Genomic DNA, 16,438 nt, shown 5'->3' with positions numbered 1-16,438 from the left:
CTCATCTGCTTATCGCCATGAGTATTTGGCATTATTGACGTGCCACCTGATTGCATACACGTCGTCCTCTGTGTTCACGTCTTTACAGATTAAAAATTGTGAACAGATGTGAACACAGAGGACACATCTGTTCCTTCAGGCATTGTTCTCAGCACTTTCATCTGTCTCTTCAGCATGATATAGCTGCAGGACCACAAACTTGATCCATGCCTTATGTTCTTATAGTACCTCCTGAGTTTTATTAGAAAGACAGCCCACACTCCCTCTTCACTCCTGCTGTGAGATTCCTTCGTGGGACCATTTAAAACATGAAACTGAACCCTGCTACATTTTATAACCTTCAGTTGATCAGGTAAGTGACACAATATGGACTTATAATGTGGTTCCTAAATTATTTTTGTGCAGAGACAGAATATAACCGTGGCTACAGTAACCTAATATCTAGCACGGGGGGGATGTTGTCCCACTGTTTTCTGTTTTTCTATCTCACTGACCTAAAAACACTTATCAGGACAAATTGGTAACATCGTGACTTGGTCTGTTATTCAAAGTCTGACCACTAGGGGCGCTAATGTAAGATTCATTTCTTCCATTCAACCTATGAAATTCTATTTAGATGTACATTTGGATGAAACAAGTTGGACCGTAGTCTTTCTGGTGGAAATGTGCCAAGTAAAATACCGTATATTTCTGTTGAGAAAAAAAGCATCACAGTTATAGTAGAAAACAAATTTGGTTTAAAAAGAATCACTGGAACACTGACTAGATGTACGAAACTTTAATTGAGGTAGTTGAAAGTAGAAAAAGGAGTGACAGAACAATGATTGGAAGCATGTCTAAGGCATCAATACTAACAGTCTCTTGTCATTTATTCACAGCAGACAACACTGTAAAAAAATCTTCAGCAGGAACTGATATTTAACCTAACATCATTACATTAGAGATGGTGTTTCCAAGATCTAAAACTTCAGCGTGTCAGTGATGTTTGCAGATAAGTGCACTAGAACCTTGGCTAACACCTCGAAACTCACAATGAAGTGTTAGCCGTAATAAACCGCTGAGTGAAAACAGCCCTTACATGTAGAGGTTTAGCTATCAGCGCCGTTAAAATGCATCTGTTAAGTTATTCTAAACATGACAAGATGAAGTGAAGATGAGATAGGCTGGAAAATATGAATTCACTCAGCAGCAAACATGTGCTTCAGCTTTTTCTTAACAGTAGTTTTCACACATAAAAGTACATTCAAATGACCCCCTGAGTCCATAACCTGTCCGATACAAAATCCTCTCAACTGACCATAAAAGTACAGCTTTTAAATCCGGCTATTCCAGCTCAGAGCGCCCCTGGAAATGTTACCCTGTAGTCACATAGTGCAAAAGCTATAAATCTTTTGGAAAACACACCGAGCAGTGACACTTTCAATGGTCCAAAAGAGAAATGTAAAACAGATAGGGCAAGTTTGTGGCTTTTTTTTGTTTATTTGTTGTTTTTTTATGCCAAGAATGGCTCCCTGTATTTCTGATTAAAAGGGTCATTTAGTTGGGCTCAGACTGGATCATACAGGCATTTATTCCATTATAATTAGCAGTTTTGAGCTCTATCATCAATTGTGGGTTTATGACAGCTGCATAATAGAAGTGACGTCCTGTAACTATGATATAAAGTTGATCAAGTGCACCAAATCCTCATCACCATTGCTGTGAAATCACTCATCACCCTGTACCCTATCAGATCCCAAAAAGTCTTCAAATTAAAATCAGCTCCCAATTTCACTTTGAGAGGAAATGCTCCGCTACGTTTGCTCATGCGTGGGTTCAAAATCGACATCATCAGATCTCTGATTACACCATCAACCTTTCCACTCCCTCCCTCTACCTGCGTCAGTACACCAGTACAGTTCTCAGTGGAAACAGATTTCCACCTGTGGTGCTTAAATGCCCTAAATCTGTGATGGTTATCCACGTCATTCCAAATAGCCTGAACCTGCCTTACAGTCTCTCGCAGTTTGATTGACAGGCCTAAAGTTATCCTCTGCAAAAAGGCAGCAAATCACAGGTGAGGAAGTCAGGTTGAAGCACAGCGCTGAGAATCCTGGGAAAACACCTATTGGTCTGCTCTTCTCTCAGGCGGCTCTTTCAGACGACGTTTCCGAGCTCGGGGACGCGCCCGGTGAAGTAGACGTGGAGGAGTGGTCGGTGTCCTCCAGCTCCTTGTTAAACCCGGATGATGAGGATGTGCGCGGCGTGGCGCAGCCGCCCTCGCGCTCGCGCTTTTTCTGCTTCATGCGCCTGTTCTGGAACCAGATCTTCACCTGTGTCTCATTGAGCTCCAGCGTGGCGGCGATCTCGACGCGCCGCGCCCGCGTCAGGTACTTGCTGAAGTGGAACTCCTTCTCCAGCTCCGTCAGCTGACGAGTGCTGAAGTTGGTGCGTATGGCGCTGTTGTGCGCGCCGGCGAGGCCGAAATCCGACACTTTGACTGCATAAAATGAAGAGAGACAAAAAGGCTCTTTTAATACCACCCGTCACCCAGAAATATTCAAGTTATGAACACATATTAGGACTGATTTAGCCCGTGATTAAATTATTTTCCTTGCACGTTATCATGTTTCCGGTCTTTCTTTATTTTTTTAAAAGGATTTGTAAATGATTTCTACATGCACATGTGTAGTAGCTTATACAACTACAAGAGGGGATCCAAAGAAGGACTGGTGGGAACGGGGTCTGAAGCAGAGTAGGGGTTGCTTTAAAAGATAACAGAGCAGGACTGACTTCCCAGGGTGAAATAACTCGTCTGTTAAACCCATTAAGGGAGAGAGCGAGAGCGAGGAGGAGGAGGGGGGTTAGGAAGCGAGCGAGAGAACATATCAGACGTCTGAGGCCATTGTCAGACCCCAGCCAGGCCTGGCAAGCTATCAGTCCTAAGATATAAATGCAGTGACTATATACTAAAAACATTTTTCTTCTCTCTGCTTTATACTCCATGATCGGATTAATACGCGATAAGTCACATCGAAAAAGGCTAGATGGTGTTTCAATGCGCAGCTACATTTATTTAGTTAAATTAAAGAGGAAAAATAATCATTAAAAATAAATGGCTTGAATCACAATGGCGATAAAATAGGCCCAGTTAATATAACATTGAAACAATAAATCCCTACCAACCTGGAAGGATCTGGGAAAAGAGCTAAAACTAAAAACATTACCCTACCACATAGCGTGTAGTCGACCTTCGTTAAAATGCAGTTTTTTCCCTTAATTTGTTTCTGGTTTCTTTGGTGAAAGGAATTTATTATTAGCTAATAAGAAACAAAAGTCAATGCCGCATTTTGTAACACGAAGAACTCTAGCAAATGTCAGAATAAAAAAAAAAAGCAATCCTTTGTTTGATTAAAACGCTTCAGGAAATGCTTAACATTGAGTGTGTATTTCCTTTTTCCGTGGTCAGAAACGATTCGTCGTTGGGAAAAATAAGCTACCGCTCTCCGCCTTCTTGCTGCGGGCCCAACATTTCTCTTGACAGCCTGAATGATGAATGAAGAGGCCGGTGCCATCTTACAGAAAACCCACAAATCACTCCTTGAACAAGCAAAAACGCACCATTTGACTAACCTTCGGCCCACCCCTGTTATCAGCAGGATAATCACCTGCCTTCCCATACCTGTTTTAGGCGGGTTCCTCTTCACCTTCATCCAGTCAAAGGTTTGTCCCTGTCCGGCCTGCTGACCTTCTTCACCGCCTCTCTCTCGTTCCTGCGTAGTCTGTGGTTCCCCGTACCCCCCCTGTGGAAGTCCCAGGTAGCCCGCTGCGTCTAACCCCCCGACAAGCTGCTGCGGGTACTGTGAACCGGCCAGAGCGCCCTGGGGCCCGCAGTAGGCCCCGGCAAGGGCCCCATAGCTGGGCCCGACGGTGGGCGCCGTGCTGGTGAAGCTTGATTGATGATAATATGTCGAGGCCGCAGGCTCCTCCATGTAATAGTGCGAGTGGATTGTGTTGGTGGAAGCATATTCCGAGTTTCTAGCGCACGACTGGCCCGCGTACGCGCTGCTCCCGTGGTTATAATGACTCAGGGTTCCGCTTTGTAGGGTCTGGGTTTGAAGATGAGGATGACTATAGCCGTTCTGTTCAGGTTGTTGCTCTGGGAAATGATGAGGATGTTGGTGATGATGCTGGCTCGTTCCCGTAGCCCCGTGAGCTCCTTCCTCTCCAGCGGTCCCGTAGAGTCGCCCATCCGGATTATAAACCGCTCCTGCGGCGCTGCTGTCAGTTCTGGACCCGTTAACGGCCGCTGGAGAGGCGGCTAGTCCCGTGTGGAAGGAGCCCGTGGTTACGGGGAAGCCTTGATTCTGATCCAAAGGGTGATGGTGGTGATGCAGATGATGATGACTGTGATATCCAGATTTAGGCACAGAGTAAGCGCCGGTCGCCGGTCGGTTACAGATACTGTATTCCACAAACGAGTTCATGTTGTCCATGCAGAAAGGCTGCTCAGGAGACTGCAAGAAAACTAAAAAAAAATCAGAAAATCTAGCAAAAAAAATTCAAAAGAAGAACTGTCACATTGATTTATTTCCCAACTGCGTGATACGATGAAACAGCAGACGATAAATTACAATAAAACTGACCAAAACTATCGTTCCAAGAAAATATATTGCCTAGTCAAATTGTCTAGTAAAACACGAGATAAAAAGGCAGAAATAAAGATCCAGTGAGAGAGAAAATCTCTGCACAACCTCCGACACACACATGAGTAATGTGCCCTGCCGTGGTGCGTGTGGGTGTGTGCGTGCGCGAACGGAGGCCTCGTCCTGTCAGTGGCACAGCGCAACGTGTGTTTCCCCAAACGCGACACCGGGAAAACACCGCGAGAACACAGAAACGCGTCCAGTCACCTCTGCACAGGTTACACTCGGTCTCCCTCCATTCCGCTCTCCGAAAACCCAAATTATCGGCTTTTTCCTCTTCTCTCTCTCTCTCCCTCTCTCTTTCTCCACTCTCTCCCTCTTTCTTCCCAATCAGTTCTTTTCCTACCTCTCGCCTCGTCACGTGGGGCGACGTTACGTCGCTTGGTGACCGGAGGCCATGAGTTTGTCAGCCGGTCACAGAAACGGGGGGATATAGTGTGTGTATATGTGTGTGTGTGTGTGCGTGTGTGTGCATCGAGGGAGGGGACCTATTCGGTTTTAAAGTTGGCTGTGTGCGCGCGGCTGCCCGGACGCACGCGCCTCATCCATCAATCGCCGTGACATTAGCACGACAAAGAGACTTCAATCAAACGGGGCCATCAATCTGATATCAGCGCGGATCTGTCAGAGCAAAGAGAGGCTGAGAATAAAAGAGGAGCTGTGAGGAGGCCTGCTGTTGCTGCCAAATGCTCCCCGAACCAAACCTTCAGCGCACCGCATCGCCTTTACGCTGCGTCTGGCTAACAGCTACGCGCACACTGCAGGTCCTCCACATTTACACGCCTTGGCCCAAATCCAAGATAAATTCATTCAGAAGAAGACTGTTTCCAGGAGCCAACAGCCACCGAAAACTCTGATTCCAAATATCAATAATGTTCTGAGGTTTCCTTCCATAGCATGAAGGAAGGGAAACCTCATCTGTAGCCCAACCTGAAGAAGCTTCTATTTCCCCCCTTTGTTCTGTCAACAGAGCTTAAACAAAATCGGTTTAAACTCTAAAAGAGAATAAAAAGTGATCCACATTAACATATATCAGACTTAAAGACACAGCTACTAATGATAATGACAATAATAATCTGCCCATACATCTCATTCCAGCCATTTCTTCTGTTTTAGGTTGCATTGATTGAAAAAGCTCACGTAACAGATATAGGTGCAGATGGGGCCCTTATCAAACATTTATTCTCAGAGAGATTTCAGGACTGAGAGATGTGCTGTGAAAAGGAATGGACTGAAGTGTCCTGATTCTGATATATATGGCCTGCATATGTTTGACATTACAATGTAACAGCCAGGCAATAAAAAATACTACTGACAAAAAGAAACATGAGCAGGCCGAGATCCAAGACTTTTGATTATTTCAGCAATTTTTCAAAGTGAGATCATAAAGGGAAGAAGTTTCCTCTGACAAACTGTCAGGAGAAGGTGAGCAGACAGTGGTGATGGATGTTTAACATAAATGCCTTTTTTTGGTCCCTTAAATTAGTTTCCTGTGTTTTGGAAAATCACCCCAATATCTGGAAAACAGTTTGGAATAAAGGACAAATGTAAGGTATGAAGCGGGAGCCTTTAAAAGCAGATTCATTTGTGTTCATATCAGAGTTTTTGGAACAATAATAATGCTAACGTAAATCTTAGTGTTCAAACCTTGAAGTAACAAGTCGTTTGTCAATAGCAGGATCAAATCAGTGAGGCTTCCTTTTTTATTTTCCTCAAATTGGCTTCAGGCTCAATTGGCTCCCACATGATGACGGAAACTGTACGCATGCTGCTAACATGTTGTTTTAATGCACGTGCCAGCTGCTCCACACTGACATTTAAAAGTGTCAGCGTGCGGCTGATTGACTGACCTCCACTGTACCGCCGGCAGCACTGACGCCACATCAGCCTCTCTCCTCTGGTCCCATCAACGGCGTCAGACTTCCTCACCGATCATCTCGTTTAAAAATCATCAATCCGGCTGTGTTTGTTTCCTAGTTTTCTTTTCCTTGCAGGACTGAGGAAATCGTTCTGTGGGTTGGTCGTTGTATCGATCCCAGCGGCCGATCGCGCGCACTTTTGGGAATCGGTTTACTTTTTCAGCAATTGGATTGGGAAGGCTGCGGATTCGGCTGAGTGTGCACGTGGGAGAGTGTGTGTTTGTTAATTGAATGAATGAGATGATCTGTTATGGAAATGAAGTTAAAGCAGACAGGAGGCCTTCTGGCCAGCTAAACCAGCTGAGCAGGAAGCGCCACACAATGCTCTGCTGCTAGATGTGCATGCAAGCCAGTCAAACGTGCACAGAGGGATTATTTCCATTTTAATGTCCTGACAACGGAAAACTCTTAAAACTTACTCTTAAAACTTCAAGTGTCTCAGAGTTCTGATTTCCTCTTATTACTAATTAACCCACCCACACACGCGTTAGTGTTGCCTCCAATGAACCCACCATCCATTTTTCTCCCCTCTCGGGGCTCTGTGAGGGGCCTGACAGCAGACGTACCGCTGTCCCCGCCACCAGAAACAAGTTCGTGACGAGCGGCGTGGGCGTGCGACAAGTAGGGAGGTTAATGATCAGCGAGAGGCTGAAAGGAAGGAGAGCAAGAACGAGTGGGAAGGAAGTTGGCAGGAACAGGCGCAGGACAAGAAGAGGAAGATTTAATGACGCCCACGCGGCTGGTCCGAAGAGTGACGCAAAGGGGTCAGAGGTCAGAGCAACACATTTTGGAAGTTCAAAAAGTCATGGCAATGAAATATATATAATGCAACTTCCTTAAGGCCAAGATGATGTCATTGCAGTTATTGTGTCCTTCAACCATTTTCAGTGAGATTGTAAGAAATAATGGAGAAAAGTCATTAATCACACTTTTGCTTTTTGATTATTGTGTTATCACTAATTCCTGTCAACCAAACAGTGGATAATCACTGATATGTGAATATGTTCCAAAGTTTGACAGACTTTCTCAGCCTTTAAACAAAGAAAGCCAGCATGATGAATGCTGACGATATGATTAATCAGCCTGTTGCTATAATCTAAATCTTGAAAGTGAGAAAGACAAATTCCAGATTTGTGGCAGCTCAGAAAGTACTTTGAGATGTTGGGCTGCTTAAGGAATCATGACCGACGAGCTGGTTTTACTGGCCGATAAACTCTGAAGTACAAGGCTAAAAGAAACCTGCCGCTCGTTGCGCTTGGACAACAAATATGAGAAGATATTTGAATCCCCAGGGGAGTTCTACTGTTGTTAAACTTAGAAAGGTTTTAAGAGCTATTTGTTTCCGCAGGGACACGTTGCTGTACTCCTTCAATTAATTGAGATAAAACATATAGTCCCTCCAAACGGGGCAGAAACAGTTTTGATTTATGGAACGATGACTGTATTAACTGCTGATTAGCAAGTATTTTAGCAACAGCTGATGCTGCGTGCTGTTTGAAATGTGGGTTTACGTTATGACGTTTACATTTCAGAATGAGATGATCTTATTCAGTATTAAAGACAAAAAAACGATTGAATTGAGACAAATTGCGCTTCTCTCTAGCTCTGAGTCACTCAGTATGGTTATATGACACTGTAAAAAATGAATTTCAGGCTCATATGGCAGCGTGGGGATTGTGGCACATGTGCATGTGTTGCCTAGTTTACCTCAGATTACTGCGCACATTGATTTTAAATTGGATTATCTGTGTGTCTTAGTCAGATGTAGAGAGCGCCGATATCAGTTAAAGTCAGGTTGGGGCAATATTTTGTTTCAAGTGTCATTAAAATGCCTTGAGTGTCCACAGGAAAGGCCATAAAGAGACATAGTAAAAAGGACATAAAGAGACAGTTCTGGACAGGATGCAGTGTGTTTTATTTCATGCCGTATGTAGACCTTGCAGTATGCGATCCTACATAATTCAGTTCTTACCCACAATTCTCTCCACAGCAGGAGAAATACCACGATGGAAGGTCAAACATTTGGCAGCAGACTGATAAAGAAACCTCAGAAGACAGGCCGCTTTAACAGAGGACTGGATGTTTCCATTGCATTCACTGCATTTCACGATTCCTGTACTTTTATAAATGAGCAGACGGTAAAAAGGCTGTGCACGTCCACAGAGATATAAACGTCCCAGCAGTACAAATACAGAAAGTTCAACTGTCAAACTTTCTCATGAGCATGATTAATTGATTTTTATCTTTTCTTTATTTTTGCCATGTTGCACTATAGCTCCAACAATATTATAGGAGCAGTAGTGTAAAATATTAGCGCGTCTCAGATGTGTTAATACGAAATACCGAATATAGATGACGAATCAAAGTTCTACTGTATTTTTACTGTACACATTTCTAAGATAGTGAACGTTTCCAATATTTGTTGGAGGAGATGCCATGTGTGTCATTGATAATGAAGATTGCAACAAAAACTGATAGAGAACTTGGCAGTGGTGCAGTGGTTAGCACTCCAGAACAAGTAAAGGGTTGCAGGTTTGATTCTAGCTGGGGCTGTTCTCTGTGGTGTTTGCACCTTCTGGATTCCTCCCATGTTCCTGAGATTTATGCACTCAAACATTCACTTGATTGGAGAAATAAAGTGAGTGAATGCTCTGTGTGCCCTGTGATGGGCTGGCAACCTGTCCACCGTGTCCTGGTGGAACAGGCTGCAGCGCCCCCTGTGACCCTGACCAAGAAGAAACGCAGGTAAACACATTATGATACACTGGGAACTGAACTTTGTGTTCTTGTTTTGTCCTTGTAAAGAGACGAGAACACGTTGTGAGCATCTCAGAAGTCCACTTGAACAAATATAGAGCAAAATCTAAGTTTTAGGCTGATGTTCTCCCAGGAAATCTGTCTTCTGAGCTCCTGTACAGCCATTGAAAATGCTTCTGCAGCTAGTCCTCTAGGTAAAAACCCTTCTCTCCCTCTTGTTAGAACCTCTTGGAGAATGTCCATCTGGGTCCTTTCCAAACATTGCACCCTGTTTGACCTAGAATCTTATGTAAATTAAAGCCATTTCTTCTAGAACCTTCATAGTTCCAATTTCAGTTCAAGCTGTTCCACCTTAGTATGCAGATACTTGGTTACTAATGCCAGAAATCAATAAGGTCCGCCTAGATCCACTCTAATGGCTCCAAATAAGGCCCTTTTTCTTTTTCAAGGGTTCGTAGCCAGAACACAATAATTTCAATAATGTTTATTCATTTTTCAGATGTTCATACTTGCTCAGATTGTTCATGAAGCTTCCACAAACAACGTTTTTCAAAGGAAAAATTCTTGAGGGAATCCAAGCCCATCGAGGGAAACTTTTTGGGAACACTCGTTTCTTAGAATGTGGGGTTATGACCTGCAGCTTGGCTCAGTCTGGTTTCTGTCTTGTCTCAAGTCAGGAGTGGAATTTGAGAATCAGCAACACCTCAGACAGCCTGTTCCTGTTTCTGACTGTTGATCCAGGATGATCTACAGTCCCAAGCCAGGGATAAATTAGAGGCAAAGTTAGGAAACTGCCCGCTGATCAGATTGGCAGCGTCTGTATGCCTTTTGGACTTTCTCTGAGTCTCCTTTAACAGTCCAGTCAGACAGCTCGAATTGCTCCAGAACCAGGAAGTGGTGCTCCAGTGTTCCTGGAAAACGGCGAGGACGTGCGTTACGGGAGAGTGTTGGCGTGTGAGATAATTGGCATTTTTTGTAAATCATGAAAGATGATACATGAGAGAAAGTGAGAGAGAGACACTGAGAGTGTGAAAGAAAGAGAGGAGTTGTGCATCCGGACCAATGATGGCTGTTGTATTAGCTGAGAAACCTGAACCACAGACATGCAGACACATAACAGCGTTTATTAATAAGATTTACATGCATCTTCGCTCACGGAGAGTCTGGAGAAACCCGAGGCAGGGCTTGGATTTTTTAAATTGTCTTTGATGTTTTTAAGTGTCATTTTAAATTGAATAAATAGTAACATTGAACCGCAAACCTCTGAACATTATTCACTGATATTTAACCATTTTCCTTGAGTTTAGCAGTGCTGCTTACGAACAGGAATAAAACTTCAGTCTGACTTCAGTCTGAACCTGTCATAGACTTCCTGATATACAACAATCAGCCCCAACATCACAACCACAGCGCTGGCCACTTTGTTTTGTTCTGTTTTCGTGGACATTATGCTGTCAATTGATAATAATAGCTACCACATTAAACTTCACTTGCCATTTCCCTCCCAAATTCATTTTCCCACAGTGTTCTGGGACTTTCTTCAGCCAAAAGGCCGCATCCTGATCCAACCCCGAGCTCAGAAATGTGCAGACATCCACAACAAACATCCCAGTTTGATAAAGTCTAAAATCTTTGGTTTTGGTTTCAGCACATTTATTGTTGTGATTGATGTTAAATACAGCAATGTGCACACAGTTTTTTTCTCCTTTTACCTCAGTGGTATTTCCCAGTTCAGATACTTGCACCTGATGCAACAGGCCTCCTCCAGTACAGCCCTGTCACTCTGAAGCTGTTTTCCCTCCGAAAGCTCCCCAAGGCTGTCAGCAGCTCGAGGAAGTGCATTCGTATCCAACTAACCAGAAGGCTTTGTGTGCTGAGCTTATTTTCTGGTGTTTGTTTGGCTGTGAGGTTGATGAACGATCTCTGGGCTGAATGGAGAGCCTCCGCTGTTTTTAGCAAACATCTCTCCACTCCAGCTGATTGGAGGTCATTGTGCCGAGTTCCTGACCGATTTAGGTCGAGTTGGTGCAGATCTGGGTCAAACCAAATGTGTCTTTTCAAAGAATTGAGTTCAAAGAGTTCAAATATCATTCCCCAAACTGACGTTAAGCATTGAAGATGCTTTTGTGGATGAGACAGTGCCTGGCTATCTCTCTTCTACTTTAAATAAGGACAGAATTATTATAAGATGGTCTGTGCATTAGAAGTGAGCCTTTCCGTTGACTGAAATGCTGAAAGGCAACCTCTGGTGCTTCTTCAGGGCAGCATGGGCAACATCATGAAATGGGTACAGCCATAGCCTGGAGGAAGATTAGCTGTCAAACAGAATCCAGAGGGGAAAAGTTGGTCGACAAATCAGCTACATATAGGTTATGAAAGAAGAGCACACAGCAGGAGAAACGAATGGACATTGGATAGACTTTTCCCACCGCTTTGCCGCTATCGGCCGTCTCTGATAAGAGGCTGTCAGCTAGGGCATTCTTATCCGCACAGCACATTTACACCCAGACGAGGGTGGAGAGGAAAGGGCAAGAGCGGACCGAAGCTCTGGTGGAGAATGAATCACAGAATCATGAAATACTGAAAGATCTAGATCTCATAACCAAGTTCCAACCCCCAAACCACTTCTCTCAATGTCAGAAGAGCCCACCAGAAGAGCAAATCAAACGAGTGAAATGTGATTGTGGTTTCTGTGACTTTTTCTCTCTTAACCAACAGTCATGACTCATAATTCTGCGCAACTAAACACATCAGAATCCAACAGTGTGGATTCTAGCATAAAATCACAGAAGACTTACGAATGGATGTGGCTTTTTACTAGGCTGAAAATGCCCTCATTATGCATGCATCATGACCACAAACAGATTTATTGAAAATTCTAGTAATGGTGATGGGCGTTTAGAGATAAAGCTACGTAGGGCCACTGGCGGGGAATTGAAAAAGAGGCAAGACAATGATTCATTTGAAATGTATAAAACTGGCTGTTTGAGATTCTCAAATTTGTTCTTCACAGTATTTTTTAGCAATTGAAAATATCCTCAAGCTATAGCAATAAAGTATCCAGTTTACATTTGTGAGCTGTTTCGGGTCATTTTAGAGTATTCTAGCATCTGACACCTAGTGGTTGGAATTAAGAACTGCAGATTGAAGAAGCACTGACTCTGATCCAGAACTGCTTATTAGTCCTGAATGTCTGTCTAACAGATATTACAGTAGGAAAATAAAAATCTCTGCTGGAAAGTAATTCATTCTTTTTTTTACAAATTAGATTCTGAACTAGTTAGTATAGCCACATTTATTGTGACTTAAACTATTCTACGATTTCTAATTAAATGGCCTCAGAAGCCATGAATCTGAGAGAGAGTTCACCCTATAATCAAACATGCAACTATATATTTTTTCGTTGAACCTGTAATAACACTTCCTTGAGTTAAATATCACTGAAGCTCGGACAATAGAGTGTAGTGGGTTATTTTGAATCACAAGGTTACAATTGATGGATAACTGACTTTGAGCACCCCTACAAACATTACTTAGGGGGTGGTCTAATTACTAGGCTAACATCTTAGTTATGCTGCTATAGGCCGAGGCTGCTGGGGTCCAGAAACATGATCACCTGACGGGCCTCTGTCACCCCATTGGGTCATGGTTTCCTTTCCTTTCCTCTCCTCTCTCTCTCCTCTCCTCTCCTCTCCTCTCCTCTCCTCTCCTCTCCTCTCCCCTTTTCTCCTCCCTCTCTACCCAGCTCCCCCATCAGCAGGAGGGTCTCCCTACATGAGCCTGGTCCTGCTCAAGGTTTCTTCCTGTTAAAGGGGAGTTTTTCCTTGCCACTGTTGCTTGTTGGGGGTTAGGCCCTGGAAAGCGCCTAGAAACAATTTTGATTGTAACAGACGCTATATAAATAAAGATTGATTGATTGATTGATTGATTGATTGATTCCTTTGTATTCAAATCTTTTATACTTTTATTATTCAGGAATTACCGGTAATGTATTATTTTGAGTTAGTCAAACATCCCATCTGTGAGACATCTACACCACCAGTTGTAATTTTGCCTGAATTGAATAACGAAGACATTAATGATACATCAAGAGAACGCAGCTCTCCCTTCAGTAGATAACAGATCAATTATTAAAATGCTTTAGACAAAAAGATAAAGCCACAAGTGCAGCACATAAAGCCTATTTGGCCATAACTATAAGAACCAGACAAAGTGTTGCCCGGGTGAAGCAGGTATGCACCAACATGAGTAACCGTCATTTTCCCTTCTCTGTATTGTGTTTTGTATGTTCTTGTCAGCACTGGGGGATTTCACTGAAGGGTGTTGAAAAGGTTTGTATCAACAATCTCTTTACACTTCTGAAGGAAAAGTCTGTGCCAGGGAAATTCTGTGACTCATATCTGGCATGTCTTGAATGTGCATGTTTGTTTGTATAGTACCATCTCATCATGTCTTCTTACACTTTCGCCTCGTTGTGCTTGAACGACTGAAGATGTGATCTTAGTCATCTTGAATAAGGCGCTTTTTTATTAGTGTCAAAAATGAACTCCATCTGTTTTTCTTAATCATCATTTTAATTCTTGTTGAATAAACTCAGATCTTGTGGTAACAAAAACAGCACCAGTGCCAGGAACCGTTAAGATGGCATATCTATATAAAGAGCGTGCAACTATATCGTGTCACAACTTTGCTCAATCTGTTTAAAACGCCAGAACTGACTTAGCATTTGGTTACACCACCATTTCTTTTTGATTAGCAGTCTTAGCTGAACACTCAGCATTTATTCCTTCGCCGTTAATTGCCATGATTGAATTGACTGATGATTGTCTGTGGTCCCCAGGTAGATACCAGTAAATCCTGTGGAATGGCTCTTTATCGACCCATTAAAGAGGACCAGCAGGAGGACTTTGGTCCATCAAGATGCTCTACGCAGTGATTTGTCTGATTTCTCTAGGGCTCCTTACCTGACAATTCAATACACAGTTGTATAGTATGGGTGAACGCACACCCACCCACACCAACACACACCCACACCCACACACATACACACATTGCATCTGTGTATCGATGTTAAAATCATTGATCAGCTGCCTGTTTCTCACTTAAAGAATAGAAGATGACTCAAGCTAAGTGTGATGCTAATACATGCACACAAACATGCACACGCACACTCTAACTGGAGGGTAGGTGTGGAAATAGCTGCATCTGTCTGTCTATCCTGCTTGTATGTGTACTGACACGTGTTGCATCATCTGTGTGGCTGAACTGTGAGTGACTGTTATTTTGGCCATGACCCTGTGCTGCTCTTCATTATGTTCTCTTTAAACATGATCTCTCTCACAGTGGGCGACCATTTTGGCTCAGAGGGATTCGGTGAAAGCGTGCTTACAAATTATTCAATGCCTAAACCACCTGCAACAAATTATACTCATGGATTCAAAGGAGAATATCTGAGGATAGATATTTTGAGGAGTTAAACTCTATTGAAAGTAGCAATAATCCTGTAACATTTTTTGCCATGTTACAAAAATAACATACATACATAGAAGATATTTTATAAATGTAACATTAAATTGAACTATATACTTAAGATACACACCCAGAATATCTTTGCTAATAGCATTGCTAATTGACTATTTTTGCTGGTCTCGTTGAGACCCCCTAGTGGTCTCGTCTGAGGAAGCCCTCCTGCTTATGAGGTGATTAGTATGAACTGAAAGGTCAGATCTTGAGAATAAAAAAAGGATAATACAAAATACTTGTACAGTTGAATATAGCAGTGACCTCCTGCATCACCTGTATATGCTAACCCAGCCGCAGCAAACTAAAACTGTACCATGAATTAGAATAACCTCACTATTAATCCCACCACATTGGGGACTGACTGTGAAGGAAAGAGTTGCCTCTCGACAGCCACAATGATAAAAATCTTCTTCTCACACATTTCACCACTGCAACTAAGTGGGTGATCTATCATGCCTGTGTTATGCAATATCATACGTATACACACACATACACACACACGCACAGGGGCAGGAATCATAACAGTGATGGTGACGGTGATGCAAGAGATAAAGGAACGGTCCGCGTATTACAGCACGGCAGCAGGTCGACAGGTGGTGACAGCCAGGAGAGAGAGATTACTGGAACACACATGCACGCATTCTCTCGCTCTCACACATATACAGACACTCGGAAGGTGAGATATGTCTCCTAGCTGCAAGACATTCTCTTTTGTAATCTCTTTGTCTACAAGATACACTTGGATGGATTGTTATGGGACAGCCAAAGACAGAAAGGCCGCACATTTTCTAATCTTTAGTTTTGCAAACATAGATTAACTTTATGTGGGTGTAAAACAGTGTGAAGGTGTTAACTGAGATCCATCATGTTGTCGCATGGGGAGGATAACTCTCTAAAGATGAAAACAGTACCCAACATAAAGACCAAAAATAGCACATAGGCCAGGTCAAATCCCTAATATCATGTAGATTATGTCAAAATCGATTTTGATTTTGTCAATTTAAGCTAAAAGTGATTCATATTTTTAATAAACTGGTGTATTTAATCATGCAGAGTGACGACCACGTATCTGTATTTCATAATTTCACATATTCATACGGACAGATCAAAGCATGTGTCATTTTTACTTGTCCAGCTGGAGTGTGACTATCTGTTATCACAGACCTCCAACTTTTTACAATAGATGTGCTGTTAGTCTTCAGTTCAGCGGTTCCTTAATTGGTTATTTCTTGAAATAAAAGTAATAGTGGATTCAATTTTTGATAAATTCATGTGGGAGACTTTTCTAAGTTCAATATACGCATGATTGGAACTCAAAGAGTGTTTAAACCTGTTGTTCTTGGTTGAGTATTATCCTAAATATCAGACTGGTTAACAGTTTTCATTAGTATTTAGAGATACGGTTGTGGCAGGAAACTGGAAACACGCATAACATTGAAATGCTAAAAAGTGAAATATCAGTAACAGTTGTTTTTCTTGAAATTAGGTGTTGTTTTAGATTAATACGTGTAATGGTGAAGTCTGATTTCATTGATAGTTTTATCTGTGGAACTG

At 42.7% G+C, this 16,438-nt stretch overlaps 1 protein-coding gene across 1 annotated transcript; it reads right to left on the bottom strand.

The window, feature by feature from the left end:
- Positions 1–763: 763 nt before the first annotated feature.
- hoxb1a (homeobox B1a) lies at positions 764–4,476 on the bottom strand. The gene is made up of 2 exons (XM_057014523.1): positions 3,662–4,476; positions 764–2,479 (listed from the first exon to the last, which is right to left on the bottom strand). The coding sequence occupies exons 1-2, from the start codon at positions 4,473–4,475 to the stop codon at positions 2,124–2,126; spliced, it is 1,170 nt and encodes a 389-aa protein (XP_056870503.1). The 5' UTR covers position 4,476; the 3' UTR covers positions 764–2,123.
- Positions 4,477–16,438: the final 11,962 nt, after the last annotated feature.

Source organism: Takifugu flavidus, chromosome 18 (assembly GCF_003711565.1).
Source record: "Takifugu flavidus isolate HTHZ2018 chromosome 18, ASM371156v2, whole genome shotgun sequence".
Classification (NCBI taxonomy): Eukaryota; Metazoa; Chordata; class Actinopteri; order Tetraodontiformes; family Tetraodontidae; genus Takifugu; species Takifugu flavidus.
This window is presented reverse-complemented; position numbering and strand designations above follow the sequence as displayed.

Excerpts from the sequence above, each read along its gene's own strand:
- hoxb1a (XM_057014523.1), bottom strand. The coding sequence starts at position 4,475 with ATGGACAACATGAACTCGTTTGTGGAATACAGTATCTGTAACCGACCG. Across the intron at positions 2,480-3,661 it reads GAGGAACCCGCCTAAAACAG|TCAAAGTGTCGGATTTCGGC; the intron begins GTATGGGAAGGC and ends CATTTTATGCAG.